General features: G+C 49.5%; 1 protein-coding gene across 9 annotated transcripts in view; it reads right to left on the reverse strand.

Moving 5' to 3' along the window:
* INPP5B (inositol polyphosphate-5-phosphatase B) overlaps positions 1 to 13,349 on the reverse strand; it is a 39,377-nt gene extending 26,028 nt beyond the window's left edge. For 2 of the 9 annotated variants that reach the window (XM_044997806.1, XM_044997805.1), the window contains exons 1-7: positions 13,292 to 13,344; positions 12,468 to 12,609; positions 12,074 to 12,139; positions 11,333 to 11,412; positions 10,768 to 10,865; positions 10,230 to 10,259; positions 8,974 to 9,084 (exon numbers count right to left, since the gene is read on the reverse strand). In XM_044997806.1, coding sequence (XP_044853741.1) covers positions 8,974 to 9,084; positions 10,230 to 10,259; positions 10,768 to 10,865; positions 11,333 to 11,412; positions 12,074 to 12,130 — 376 coding nt within the window. In that variant the 5' untranslated portion in view covers positions 12,131 to 12,139; positions 12,468 to 12,609; positions 13,292 to 13,344. Of the gene's footprint in view, positions 1 to 1,620; positions 1,960 to 2,257; positions 2,312 to 8,973; positions 9,085 to 10,229; positions 10,260 to 10,767; positions 10,866 to 11,332; positions 11,413 to 12,073; positions 12,140 to 12,467; positions 12,610 to 13,291 lie in introns of those variants that run through there. The other 7 variants (XM_044997811.1, XM_044997809.1, XM_044997807.1 and 4 more) reach the window with 6 other exon arrangements.
* Between the last annotated feature and the right edge of the window lie 1,918 nt (positions 13,350 to 15,267).

The following is a 15,267-nucleotide window of genomic DNA, read 5'->3' on the forward strand; positions in this document are numbered from 1 at the left end:
GCCTGGCCTCAGTCTCTGTCAAGAGGCATCTCCAAAGGTGTCTTGTGTCGCTATCAGGATGTGATAGAAAAAACACAAAGGAAAAAGCCGCATGAGCTGGCAGTGGGGTGGGTCACTTTTTTGTTTGTTTTAAAAGCCCACTCTACCCAGGCTCCTTTTATACAATCTGGCACAAATCCAGTTCCCTCCTTCTGTTTAAGCATGGACTAATGCTGACAGGTTTTATTCAGTTGTATTTCACAATACCAGCTGTAAACTCAGAGTAACCAGGGCACTATAAAAGTCTAATTCCCTGTGGCGACACTTTCATAAGTTAGCCTCCACCACTTTGCACAGAGCCTGTAACTCCCATCCACTGCTCTGTCAAACTATACTAATATTTTAAGATTCTATGTTTGTGACAAAGAATCCCAAGTACACTAAAATACTGTGCTAATCGAGCTGAAATTGCCTCTGGTGGCAAGTCGCAGGCTTCATTTCAAGGTTTGACACTAATTGAAGGAGGCACTCTGAGGGTTTTACATGCTTATTTAAGCAACGCCTTGAGCTAGAAGTGGGATGTGGTTCCTCTACTAATTCTGCAAAAGCACCTCTGTGCTGACCTATCTGAGCCTGCTTGGCCTCTGCACTCGCAGACAACAGAAAACTTGCCAGACAACGGTACTTCTATGTTGCAAATAAATATCTACAAGGATTTAGGAAAATCAAACTTATTTTATCTGTAACCTGATGCAAATTCAAATCCAAGGTCCAAAGAGCAGACCTTCCAGCATCTGTGTATACAGGGATGTATTCAAATTGACACACAGGAAGTCAATACCACTACATAAGTAACAGAGGCAATATGATTAGGGCCCACGTCTCCTATGAAAAAATCCCTACGAAACATCTCTTTGGTAGACGTGTGTTAGACACATGGCTATGCACTGTGACCTAGGTAATGCAGTGATAGGTACTGTACACATACCTGACAAACTACGGCATTCCGCTACACATAACAGGAGGTCCTATCATTTCTGTATGGCTGAACCAGGGTTTCCCATTCTGAACTTCAGAATAATTTCTGAAACTGTACACAGGTCTAGGAAGATTTAATGTCAGTCACTGGTAGCACATTGACAATCAGGGGAAATAAAACAATATGCACCCTGAATAGGCTGTGATCTAGAAAGGATGCAAAGAGAGCACAACATGCATCTTATAAGATGAGCATGGATATCTTGGGTTTTGAGTGTATTACACTGATCTCAGACTGCACCTTCAGAGGTTTTTATATATTTTCAAAAACAGTGAGAGATCTGGCTGTTCACTTATCCGACTGTTGTGCAATCACCACACACATTGGGTGTGACAGCAGCCCTGAGCGAACCACACAGTTTCTAATATCTTATACCTATTATAATAGTTTGAATTTTAGAAGGCTGATATGCAGGTTCTTTAATAAGATTTATTCAGACAAACACTGGCTGTGCACTAGTGCCTGTACAAGTTTCATTCTGAATTTGTTTTATCAGCCTTATTACGATGAGCCATGAACCCATTAACCACATGTGCATCTTCATGCTCAGAGCATTCTCTTGTGGCATTTTATTAATACATCATAAAAACACAAGACAGCACCTTCCTTCCTGAAAGCTCCCCAAACCCTTGATGGAGATTACTTCATCCAGCACACAGATGCAGCCACTTCTGGGGTGGGTAAATCAGATGTTGCAAAGGGATGCTTCCCCTCAACTAAGCAGCAGCCACAACTGCTCTTTATCCAGCGAGTTGCCCCTCTGTGCAGGACCAAGATGCAGATGGGTTAGGGCATGACAGCTGTTTATAGAGGGACCCCCTGCCTGGCACAGCAAACTGCTTCTGAAGTGGGGTGCAGGGTCTGCCTAAGCCCCACACAGCAAGACCAGTCACTGTTCTGGATTAGAAGGGGAGAGGAACCCTGCACCCCACTGAAACTGCAGGAGAAGTCAGTGAACCAGAAAAGAGGCTCAGGGGGGCTGGGGAAGGGGGGCTGTTGGGGTTGGGATTACAGAGTTCACCGCCTGACTAGGGCAAAGAGACAGGGACCGGCACCGCCCCCCGCCCGGCACCTGCCCCCGACCCCCCTCCGGCACCGCCCGGCACCTGCCCCCGACCCCCCATCCGGCACCTGGCCCCGCCCCCCACCCGGCACCCAGAACTGCCGCCCCCCAGGCACCCCGCCCCCATCGGACACCCACCTCCACCTCCCCGATCCGCCAACCACCCCGGCCCCTACCTTTGCCGGGCCACGGCCACGGCCCTCCGCTCAGCCTCCCCCGGCCCCGCCCACGGCGGGCAGGCCTCCCCCAAGCCCCTCCAATCACCAAGCCCCTCCGCCGAGCCCCGCCCCTCCAATCACCCAGCCCCTCCGCCGAGCCCGCCCCTCCAATCACCCAGCCCCTCCGCCGAGCCCCGCCCCTCCAATCAACAAGCCCCTCCGCCGAGCCCCGCCCCTCCAATCACCAAGCCCCGCCGCCGAGCCCCGCCCCTCCAATCACCAAGCCCCTCCGCCGAGCCCCGCCCCTCCAATCACTAAGCCCCTCCTCCGGAGCCCGCCCCTCCAATCACCAAGCCCCTCCGCCGAGCCCCGCCCCTCCAATCACCAAGCCCCTCCGCCGAGCCCCGCCCCTCCAATCACCAAGCCCCTCCGCCGAGCCCCGCCCCTCCAATCACCAAGCCCCTCCGCCGAGCCCGCCCCTCCAATCACCAAGCCCCTCCGCCGAGCCCCGCCCCTCCAATCACCAAGCCCCTCCTCCGAGCCCGCCCCTCCAATCACCAAGCCCCTCCGCCGAGCCCCGCCCCTCCAATCACCAAGCCCCTCCTCCGGGGCCCGCCCCTCCAATCACCAAGCTCCGCCTCCGGGGCCCGCCCCTCCAATCACCAAGCCCCTCCTCCCGGGCCCGCCTCCTCCATTTCCCCTTCACACCCATCCTGCTCCCATCCACGTCTCTCTATCACTAGCCCGTGCCAGGCTCCCCCGCGCCCTCCGTGCCAGCCAGCGCCCCTCAGAGAGCCTGTGCCAGGCTCCCCCGCACCTTCCCTGCCTGCCAGCCAGCGCCCCTGTCACCTTCCGTGCCAGCCAGCACCCCTGTCAGGCTCAACTTGAATGTGTACCCCCAAATTAAAAAACAGAGAACCAAAAAGTGCCACCGTGGCTAAACAACAAAGTAAATAAAGCAGTGAGAGACAAAAAGGCATTCTTTAAAAAGTGGAAGTTAAATCCTAGTGAGGAAAATAGAAAGGAGCATAAACTCTGGCAAAAGAAGTGTAAAAATATAATTAGGAAGGCCAAAAAAGAATTTGAAGAACAGCTAGCCAAAGACTCAAAAAGTAATAGCAAAAAAATGTTTAAGTCTATCAGAAGCAGGAAGCCTGCTAAACAAGCAGTGGGGCCACTGACCGATCAGGATGCTAAAGGAGCACTCAAGGACGATCAAGCCATTGCGTAGAAACTAAATGAATTCTTTGCATCGGTCTTTACGGCTGAGGATGTGAGGGAGATTCCCAAACCTGAGGCATTCTTTTTAGGTGACAAATCTGAGGAACTGCCGCAGATTGAGGTGTCACTAGAGGAGGCTTTGGAACAAATTGATAAACTAAACAGTAATAAGTCATCAGGACCAGATGGTATTCAGCTAAGAGTTCTGAAGGAGCTCAAATGTGAAATTACAGAGCTACTAACTGTAGTCTGTAACCTATCATTTAGATCAGCTTCTCTATCAAATGACTGAAGGATAGCTAATGTGACACCAATTTTTAAAAAGGGCTCCAGAGGTGATCCTGGCAATTACAGGCCGGTGAGGCTGACTTTAGTACGGGCAAACTGACTGAAACTATAGCAAAGAACAAAACTGTCAGACATATAGCTGAACATAATTTGTTGGGGAAAAGTCAACATGGTTTTGTAATGGGAAATCATGCTTCACCAATCTACTAGAATTCTTTGAGGGGTCAACAAGCATGTGGACAAGGGGGATCCAGTGGATATAGTGTACTTAGATTTTCAGAAAGCCTTTGACAAGGTCCCTCACCAAAGGCTCTTAAGCAAAGTAAACTGTCATGGGATAAGAGGGAAAGTACTCCCATGGATCATTAACTGGTTAAAAGATAGGAAACAAAAGGTAGGAATAAATGGTCAGTTTTCAGAATGGAGAGAGGTAAATGGTGGTGTCCCCCAGGGGTCTGTACTGGGACCAGTCCTATTCAACATATTCATAAATGATCTGGAAAAAGGGATAAACAGTGAGGTGGCAAAATTTACAGATGATACAAAACTACTCAAGATAGTTAAGTCCCAAGCAAACTGTGAAGAGCTACAAAAGGATCTCACAAAACTGGATGACTGGGCAACAAAATGGCAGATGAAATTCAATGTGGATAAATGCAAAGTAATGCACATTGGAAAACATAATCCTAACTATACATATACAATGATGGGGTCTAGATTAGCTGTTACCACTCGAAAAAGAGATCTTGGAATCATTGAGAATAGTTCTCTGAAAACATCCACTCAATGTGCAGCAGCAGTCAAAAAATCCAATAGAATGTTGGGAATTATTAAGAAAGGGATAGATAATAAGACAGAAAATATTATATTGCCTCTATATATCCATGGTACGCCCACATCTTAAATACTGCATACGGATGTGGTCGCCCCATCTCAAAAAAGATATATTGGAATTGGAAAAGGTTCAGAAAAGGGCAACAAAAATGATTAGGGATATGAAATGGCTTCCATATGAAGAGAGATTAATAAAACTGGAACTTTTCGGCTTGGAAAAGAGACGACTAAGGGGGGATCTGATAGAGATCTATAAAATCATGACTGGTGTGGAGAAAATAAATAAGGAAGTGTTATTTATTCCTTCTAATAACATAAGAACTAGGGGTCACCAAATGAAATTAATAGGCAGCAGGTTTAAAACAAACAAAATAAAATATTTTTTCACACAATGCAGTCAGTCTGTGGAGCTCTTTGCCAGAGGATGTTGTGAAGGCCAAGACTATAACAGGCTTCAAAAAAGAACTAGATAAGTTCATGGAGGATAGGTCCATCAATGGCTATTAGCCAGGATGGGCAGGGATGGTGTCCCTAGCCTCTGTTTGCCAGAAGCTGGGAATGGGCGACAGGGGATGGATCACTGGATGATTACCTGCTCTGTTCATTCCCTCTGGGACACCTGGCATTGGCCACTGTCGGCAGACAGGATACTGGGCTAGTGGACCTTTGGTCTGACCCAGTATGGCCGCTCTTATATTCTTATGAAGTGAGCAAGCTGATTAGAGACAGCCTGTGTTCAACAGCAATGAGCTCCACTGTGGGGAGTAGTTTGTAGTTCTGTCGTTGTGAGAAACGATGTTCCAGGCATGACCAGGCTCCTCCCCAGCCAGCCTGGCCGCTTGCTCTGCAGAGATAGGACTTTGTGCAGAGATACATTTAAAAAATGAATGTTTCAATTTACTGAGTAATAGCCTCTCCACAAAGAGAAATGGGAACATCCCGGTTAGAAACCAGGGCTTAGAGGAAATCAGGTCTCCAACAGGCCATAGACAGTCCTTCCCAAGAAGCATTCTTGGAGCAGCCTGTGACTAGGGGTGTGAAACCTAACTGACAGTGTAGATGCAGCTCGATCGACAGCAGAATGCTTCTGTCAAACTAGCAACCATTTCTCAGGGAGGTGGTATTCCTACACCAACATTAAAAAACCTTTTTGTCAGCATAGATACAGTCTATAGGTTTATGCCGGCACAGCGACGATGCTGAGCTATGCTGGTATAGTCTCTGTTGGTCTAGAGGAAGCTGATGAGGCTCTGGGTAGGCATACCGAGACTCCTAGCCATTCCCTGGGCTGGAGTGATGGAGGGAACACCACATGTAAGCAGAGTCAGGATGAGCCCCACTCTGACATCTGGTGGTAAATTATGGGGAGTGCGGAAAGAAGTTTAAAGTGTTGCATTGGTATTTCGGTTATTTGCATGGGCACTCCCACCCCACTTAGCATACCGCAAAGCAGCATGGGATGGTTATTCTCACAGCTGTGGAAGCCCCAATTTCGTTGTTATTGGGGCAGGAGGAATGAAATGTTGTCACCCTGATTGGGTATCTATTGGGTTTCCGGGAAACGGGGCGGGCAAAGCCCGCCCCATGCTAACGGAACCCCCCCCAGCCTAAGGGGAGGTACCACAGGGCCTCAGAAACCCACTAATTGCGGGGGACAACTAATAAAAGAACAGGGACAGGAGTGCAGTCAAAGGGTCATAAGAAGGGAGCCTGACGGGGACACCGAGCAGAGAACCCCGGACAGCGCCCACAGCTCCTCGAAGGCGTCAAGGGTAAATGGGGAACTACAAAATTGTCTTGTGATGGGGGGTTTCATTGTCAGCTGGATAGCGCTTGCTAGATGGGGCACATGGGTTCCAAAACCCATTGAAAGGAGAGAGGCTGGGGACAGAGATCTGTACTTGGTGGTGCAGGCTCTTTGTGTGAGCCAGAAGCACCAGTTCCACCTGTGCCTCTCTCCACTGTGGAATGTCAGAGTTAATTTTTGATTCCCTTAAGAATCTAGATACAGGTTACTGAGCTGAACTCACTGGCACTGGGGCTCCCCTACTATGAGCTGGAATCACTAAGAGCTGAAATCACTGAAGAGCTGGACTTGCTGAGCTGAGAGCACTGAGTACTGTGCTTATGAGTGGGGGAGCCTGAAGCAATACTGTGGAGCAGAGCAGCTGGCAGAGCGGAGTGGAGCAGTTTGTGCAGCCACTGGGTGAGTGGAGCCAAGCAGCTCGTGAGGACGGCTGGAGTGGCTCACAGGACAGCTGGTGGACCAAAGCAGCTGGCAGAGCGAAGCAGCCCACAGAGCAAGCGGAGCTGAGCTGTTTGCGGGGACGACTAGTGGAAGCAGAACCCCACGCAGAGGCAGGGCAGTTGGCCTCGAACCCACGTAAGGTGCCCCTTTCTACCCAGGCTGGGGAGGGGGACCTCTGCAGAGAGACTCTTGAACTCTGGGGCCGCACTGACCCGGGACAGAGACTTTTGGATTGTGGGACTTTTGGGACTGTGGGTGATTTGGGGGTTGCTGGACTCAAGGGCCTCGAGAGAAGGACACGGCCCAATTTGCTGGGGTGGGTCTTTGCTCATGGTTTGACCTATGAACTCTAGTTGAGGTATTTTCCCAGTTTAATGCTTGTTGTTTATCTCATGTAATTAAACCTTTTCTGCTACACCAAGAGTCTGTGCTTGCGAGAGGGGAAGTATTGCCTCCTCGAGGCGCCCAGGGGTGGGTGTAAGATTTTCCCAGGTCACTGGGTGGGGGCTCGAGCTGGTTTTGCATTATGTTGTGGGGAAGGGACCCCTATGTATTGAACCCGGCCCTTGCTGCTATCGTTTCAGCCCGGCAGAAGGGTTACACACACAATATTTTTAACATTGTGATTTTAAATATATAAACATTTTACATGCCTCTAGTGTCTTTCATCTCAAGTCAAAGGATCTCAAACCTAAACCTATCCCAAGAGAAAGTCCACATGCAGGGATCACTGGACCCACCATTGAACAGTAGCCACCTCACGGGTGAAACATGGAAATTGTTTAACAGCACAATAGTACTCCCCTAGGACAGAACTGAAAATGAACTGAACCACCAATCCTTCTGCCCAACATGGCTGATCACAGGAGGGAGTCCCACATGGAAAGATGGCAGCTGTGATACAGCTTGAGTCACGTCTTTACTATGGGGACTATAGCAGCACAGCTAGGCACCACAGCTATGCCGGTATAACCCTGTAGTGTTGACGCAGGCTACAATGATGAAAGGAGTTTTGCCATTGCTGTAGGAACTCCACCTCCCCAAGTGACAATAGCTAAGTCAATGGAAGCATTGTTCTGTGACTTAGCTGCATCTACACTGGGGGTTAAGTTGGTGTAGCTACAGCAGTTTGGGCTGTGGATTTTTCACATCCCCGAGAACTGTAGCTATGTTGACCTGAGTTTTAAGTGTAGACCAGGCCTTAGTCTTTAAGGGAAGGAGGACAGAGTGGGAAACAGGAGTATCCAACAGTTGCTGTCTTCCTGGAACCAGCTCTCTGTGATCTCTTACAGCATTAGCACAAGTCACAGCTTTGGATTTAGTGTCTTGAGCAGTGGTGAGCTGGAGCAGGTTCCCAAGAACCGGTTGCTAAAATTAGACCTCCATGGAGAACCGGTTGTTAAAGGGGCAGGGGGTGGGCAAAGAACTCCGGTCCTTTGGCCGGACCATCCTGTTGCTCCCAGGATTCCCAGCTGGGGAGGCTGAGGCTCCCCCGGCCCTTCCCCTGCTTCCCCCCCAGCTGCAGGGTGGCCAGCCGCCGGCACCAGCTGGGCAGCTCAGCTGAGCTCCGGAGTTGCTTTGAGCTGCCAGCAAGGTAAGGGGGGAGGGGGCTGCAAGCTCTAAGGCTGCTGGGGGGGCAAGTGGGGCAATTTGCCGCAGGCCCTGCAGGGGCCCCTGGCCCCACAAGTATGTCTCCACCTGCCCCGGCCCCTCCTACGCTCCCCCCCCTTAAATCAGAACTTTTTATAGGGAACCGGTTGTTAAAATTTTGGCAGCTCATCACTGGTCTTGAGGATCGATTCTAGGCTACATTTCACTTCCCTGCTCCATGAGTGGGGCGCCCAAGCGAGACTACAATACAGATACTATTCCTACTTGCTATTGAGGCAAAGCTCAGGCATCTCCGCTGAGCCAGCTAGTGACAGACAAGAGTGATGGATTTTGAAGGTTAGTACATCTGGAGGCTTGTAAGTAAGCTGTGTAAATACAAGTGGCAGCAACAGGGATACTGGAATTGACATTCCTCCTACCATGAAAGAAATATGATACAAAGACAAAGCCCTAACCTAGACTTCCACTTCGTCTGCAGCATCTGTACCAACCTATGGATTAACTTCAACACATATATGACAGAGAGTTGTACCTGGGCGGCACCTGCTGATCTCCTGTAGGAACATGCGTGTATGGGACCCAAAAGGCAATCGCACCACCAGCTGAGCATCTTCCGAGCTTATCTGGACAGTCACATCAGAACCTACACATGGCGGGAAGAGGAGAGTTGGAATTAATGCTGCTAAGTTTGGAGAAGACACTTTCGGATTCTAAACACTACTTTAGGTGCTGCATGCACACAAAAGCCACGCCAGCACTGGACATGCCTCCACATCCGCAGTACTCAAATCAGTAGAAAACCACGCCAGCTGCGAGGAAAGAAATCAGCTTCATCACTTCTTTCAGTTTCCTGTATTTGGATGAATTTCTTTTATTTTTAAATAGGATTTGTAAATAATCATCATTATTATTCCTTTAGGCCCTTTCAGCCCAACTGGTCCCAAAACATTTTATAAACTCAAACTAACAGAAAAATTAGACAAGGAATCCCTACCCATGCCACTGAAATACAGTTGCATTTGAACAGTGCTTAACACATTTTGGGGGTGTTTACAATTTAAACAAACAATAATAGTATCCAGCTGACAGTCCAGTGAAAGCTAGGGAGACCAACTAGAACTTATCTTTTAGCAACAATCTGTAATTATTTACAGGGCCAGCTCTACAGTTTTCGTTGCCCCAAGCAGTGCGTGGAATTGCCGCTGCAGAGGGCGGGGGCAGTCCATGTGCCCTTAGGGCGGCAGGCGCGTTTCCACGGTGGCGGCAATTCAGCGGCAGCTTCTATGTTTAGCTGAAGCTGCCGCAGTAGCTAAACATAGAAGCTACTGCCAAATTGCCGCCACCACGGAAACGCGCCTGCCGCCCTAAGGGCACACGGACTGCCCCCGCCCTCCGCGGTGTCAATTCCACGCGCAGCTTGGGGGCAAAACAACAGGGACTGCTGCCCCTTGCAGATTGCCGCCCCAAACACCAGCTTGGAATGCTGGTGCCTGGAGCCGGCCCTGATCATTTAGCCAAATGATTGGTATGAACTAGGGCTGGCAATACACTGGTTAACTAGTAATAGTGTCCAGATTTATAAACTATCCAATAATAGCAAGACAAGCCTCCATCATTGCACAGAGTGTGTCCAATTTGGAGCAGCTCAGCCCGACATTCCATAAGCAACCCTGAGCAAACTCCACAAACCAAAAACTGCAGAATAATGGTTCATACAGAGCTCGTAACCTCAGTATATGGGAATCTTTCTTGTACCTTGTTGGAATCATAGCAACAGAAGAGACTCACCAATGATATGAAGGTCACTGTCAGGTGTAACTGTCGAAAGAGAAAAGCAATTCCATTAGAAAACCTGGCAAGTGATGCCTGGGCCATGCTGCTACTATCCAGGGATAATACTTCATCAATAGCTCAGACAGACAGACCGATCCTGAGCACCCTCTGATAAGGGACAGAAAGGGAGGCAGAAGAAATCAGAAAAGATAGGAGGCCATGAGCATTATTTGGTAACTCTGAGCTCTCCTCTTGCCAGAGCTGGGAGTGCAGAGGATAGTTTGGGTTCCATGGGGTCCAGTGCAGCCTGTTTTCCTGAGAATGTTAATTAATTACACTGGCTTCAGCTGTTTCAAAGTTACAGCAAAACAAGGCAAAAGGTGATCAGTTTCCAAATTTCAGGCAGCAGTAGAACAAAATCCAGATTCTGTTCCACACACAGATCCTCTCTTTGCCTGCCCCCAAGAAAAGATGGCACCTGATTGATCTCTGAGGAGCAGAAGCAAGAACCTCCTTCCAGGAAGTGAGTGAAGGATGCAGAGGACAGCTCTACCTTCTTCTGCTGCAAATCCTTCTGTGATGGGCACAACTCTCTCCAAGCAGACATCCTCAGCTGTTATAGCCATTCGCCGATGAGTGTACAGGAAGAGCCTGCAGGCAACGCACAGGGAGGTAATGCCACCTCCATTCCAGCATCAGCACTGAGCTCCCTGCAAGCATGGTTCAACACCCCCTATCCCAGCACCACACTCATCTGCTAGCGCAGCCCCTGCAGCTCCTGTCCCTGCCCCGTGCCTGCCAGTGCACCCAGTAGGGTGAGGGGGGGGGGTAATTAATTTATACAAGTTGCTGGTGAAAGGTACCAGACTAACAGCCCTGGAGTCTAGGCTCCTCTGATTAAATACAGATCAGGTATAAAACAGGTAGTGGCAGGGCAAACAACCTTCCCACATTACTTTGCCAAAGCCCAACATGGAGAGGGCACCTTTGGGATGGGAGGGGAGTTCATGCACTCTCCATAGGCCATTCAATTCTGGGGCTGCCTGCTGAGACTGCCAGCCAGAGGACCCTGCCTTCCCCATATGAGTGGCCCATCCGACATTGTCTCAAGCACCTACGCATGCTCTCCATGGGTCCGCACGAGGCCCAGAAGCCGGCTCTCCACACTCTCCTCGCTGGCCAGGATACCCTGTACCGCATACAGCTCATGGTCAAGGAGAGCTCATGCCAACAGAGACACAAATCCTCTAGAGCAGCCAGAAAGGCAGGACGCTGAGCTCTCTCTCTCTTTCTCTGAACCTGTCTTTGACTGCAGCAGCCACCAGCTGCTCAGCCTCTGGGCTTCCTTCTGGAGCCTCCATTCACATCCAGAATCAGTTAGGAGCCAGGTGTTCTGCCTCCTTAAAATTCCTCCTGCCATTTCAGCTCAACCCTGGATCCTCCCACCACTCTCTGTCCTGGGCCATTGTGTGTTGTCACTCGCCTCTTGAGAAAGACTCTCTTCCACCTGCGGTGGTGGGCGGAGTGGTCCAGTTCCACTCTGCCCCAGCCATGCATGGAGTTGTAAAGCATGACTGGTGTTTCGGATGAAAGGTGTCAGGGGAAGGGTTTTTGGATCAATTAGGGACCCTAGAATTTGGGCCAATATTATTAGCACAGCACCCAGGCCAGTGTGCCATGAAAAGGACTGGGCCATACAGGTTGTTTTGGATTAACAGATGGCCTACAGGTAATGATCCTGTCTCCACTGATGCTCAGTAACTCAGAGAGGCAGAAATGGGGGACAAAGGAGTGTGATTTCCCTGGTAATTCCATGCCACGTTCACTTATCTACAAAGAAACACTGATGCAAAGGATATGATCAGGCAGGTCTGTCCATCCGCCAGGGTCTCCTGAATAGCAACTGACTGATCCATCCTCCAGGCCTGGAATGCAAAGGGCTGCTGTCAGTGAATTACGTATGTGAATTCGCCAAGCCGATTTAATGCAGCTGCGCAATAACCAGGGCACAAGGTGGTGCCAAGCAATGAAGATACTGCCGCACTAGACTGTGCAGTCAGTGAGTGGGACATGCTGATCTGATCGTGGCTCGGGGTTGCATCAGCACAGGCAGAGTGCCTCAGCCCCAGCCTGTGGCAGGGAAACAGGCCCTGTCTGCACTACAGACCAAGCCATGCTACCTGGCAGCATACCGAATACAGGCCGGTAATCGATGGCTATCTGCAGACTTTGCAATGTAAATCAGATACGTACCAGCTGCTGTATTTGTACCCGATCCTTCCCCTGCTGCCTCCTTCCGGCTAAGGGCTCAGATTGGAGATGCAGACGGGATCACTCCACCTCAGATGCTCCGGCAGCCGCCTGAAGCGGCTTCAGCCAGACTCGCTTTCTGAAACTGTGTCACGAGAATGTTGAAATCATGTCTGCTGCCAGACTCCTCGCAGCTCCGGCCCCCTCTGCAGCTGGAGCCCCCTCTTCTCCTGCAGGCCTCCTCCCCACTTCCTCTCCACCCCGCTCCAGCCTGGCTGCTTTCCCACTTCCTCTCTGGCTTGTTCCATCTGCTCTGGCCTCTTCCTCCTTCTTGGTGTCCCAGATCTCCACATCAGGAATCTGGGCATCAAAGCAGGAGCAGGATTTGAATGGGAGCAGCATTCCAGCTCCTGTGAGCCCTTCAGACTCTCACCTCACAAAGGAACAGGCCGATCTTTGTTCTGTCTCCCAGACACTGGCCAGATCCGTGCTCAGGCCCAGGGGGGATCTGCAGTGATTTCAGATGGATTTCTGTTCCCTTTTGGAGCTAGTTCTCCTGACACGTCAGCAGGTTTTTCTCTCTGCTGTCGGCCCCTCAGTGCAGCAAACAGGACGTCACGGCAAGTGGGTTTTTTCAGTTCATGGCCTTTCTCTGAGAACACTGTCCCATCACCTGCTGGCACCTGAAGCACGTGCCATGTCCAGTGTTTCTGTTGCACCAGGTTAGCTGGTGCCTGTGCCCCTTGCTTTTCTCAAGCTATTTCCTGATTTTCTCAGTTAATTACCTACAGCCAAGCCCTTTTCTGCATATGTTTTCCCAGCCTCACCTCTCCGTGGCGCCTGTCACACAGGGACAGGTGATCAGCCCTCGGGGCACTGTACGGTACCTGGCTGCAGGCTGCCGTTTGACATCAGCAGTCTTCCTTCAACTCCCAGCATTCCTGCTGCTTTCTGCTCCCGTCCTGCACTGAGCCCTCCACATGTAACCCTTTAATTACATAACAAGCAATGTATTATGTCATCTTACAGATCACATATGAATAAATAAATATGTTGTCCTTCCCAGTGTTATCAGAACGCTGCAGAGTCATTAGATAATCACCATGATTTTTCTCCAGGATTGCATTTCCACTTGGACAACCAGAGGAGACTCACTTTCACTTCCTGTGTCTCAGGCACTGGCCCAATGCGGCAATGGTGGATTTCAGACAATGCAGGGGAAGGGTTAAGACTAAGAGCCATTATTACAAGTACATAAATAAACAAACATCACAAAAAGCTTTTAAAAAAATAAACTCAAATGTCTGGCCTAAACTACCAGATAGTTTCCCCTTTAAAAAAGAGCAAAAACATTTCCCCCCAAATGTTTTTTTTTTCTTTCCTGGTACTAAATATAAACAAGCCTCCAAACCCCAAGTGTTTTCTTATATTTTATTTCCTGCTCTGATTAGAGAGTTTGGAGAAGATTTTCAAAACTGACTAGTGATTTTGGGTGCCAAACCCGAGACTCAAAGAAACCTGTGAATTTGCTGAAAGTGCTGAGTACCCATGCTTGGAGAAATCAGACCTAAATGGAGCAATATCCCTGCTTAAAGCAAATCTCATTTCTACAGAGGATTCTGAAAAAAAATTTAATCAGAGCAACGGAGACTCCAGGACTAGCAAAGCCTTGGAAAGATTCATTTCATGGCAAAATTCAGAAGACCATCTCCTTCAGCCGCACCTTACTGAAAACAAATAATTTCCGATTAAAATGCAGCAACATCTTGTGCCACAGCTGGTGTGAGTAAAATGTGAAGCATCTGCTTCATTATGCAAATCAATCAGTGCAGAGTCTCTCTGGGAGCAGGTGCCAGAGCGAGGGCTTGTCTACACTTAAAATCCTGCAGCAGCACAGCTGAACCAATGCAGCAGCACCACTGTAGTGCTTCAGTGAAGACACAACCTATGCAGCCAGGGAGAGTTTCTCCCATCGGCGCAGGAACTCCACCTCCCCAAGAGGCCACAGCTGTGTCGATGGGAGAAGCCCTCCTCTCGACAGAGTGCTGCTCGGGGGTGTGGATTCCCCTGGAACAATGTAGTTATACTAACGTAAGTTGCTAGTGTAGACCAGGCCCAAGAAACCAAACCAAACCCTCTGCACACTAAAGTCAGGAGAGCGTGGCTTCAATTAACAATTGTCGCAATCGAGTTCCAGCTGCATCTGTCATGGCCAAGCAGTTATGCAACAAAACACCTGCCTTTGTTCTGAGCATTCTCTCATGAGGCTGGGGCTACACCCTCCCTCCCATGCTCCCATCATGAGTGAAATAGAGGGAGGGGGTTAATTCTTCAGTGGTTTCTATACATTCAGCATGTGTGATGCTGCTGACAGAGCATTACACAAATGTGAGACCATCCCAGTCTGACGGACAGGGATCTGACCAGAGAGGAGTCACTGCTAAGATGGGAGAGGAGGGGACAGAATGGTTACACCAGCTACGCCTGTGAGACAGCCTTTGTGGAGGGGGAGAGTAGAAAGGGGTTGGCCAAAATACTCCATTTACTTAATGTTATTGGGGGGAAATGATTATTTGAAGAAATTAGGCACATTGTATAGAGTGTTATAAATGAAAGGCTGGTCCCTCAGCAGCACCTGCTGAGCCGGCCCAGGCTGGAGTGGAGGTAGAGGGGTCAGGATATTAGGAAAAAACTTGTTTTGCCAGTAGGCTGCTGTAGATGTTTTTTTCCATCTGCCCTAGAGGGACACTGAATTCCTACAATTCTGCAGCTGTTTTTTCATTTTCCAGGAGCTTGAGAATGT

This window comes from Mauremys mutica, chromosome 23 (genome assembly GCF_020497125.1).
Source record: "Mauremys mutica isolate MM-2020 ecotype Southern chromosome 23, ASM2049712v1, whole genome shotgun sequence".
Classification (NCBI taxonomy): domain Eukaryota; kingdom Metazoa; phylum Chordata; order Testudines; family Geoemydidae; genus Mauremys; species Mauremys mutica.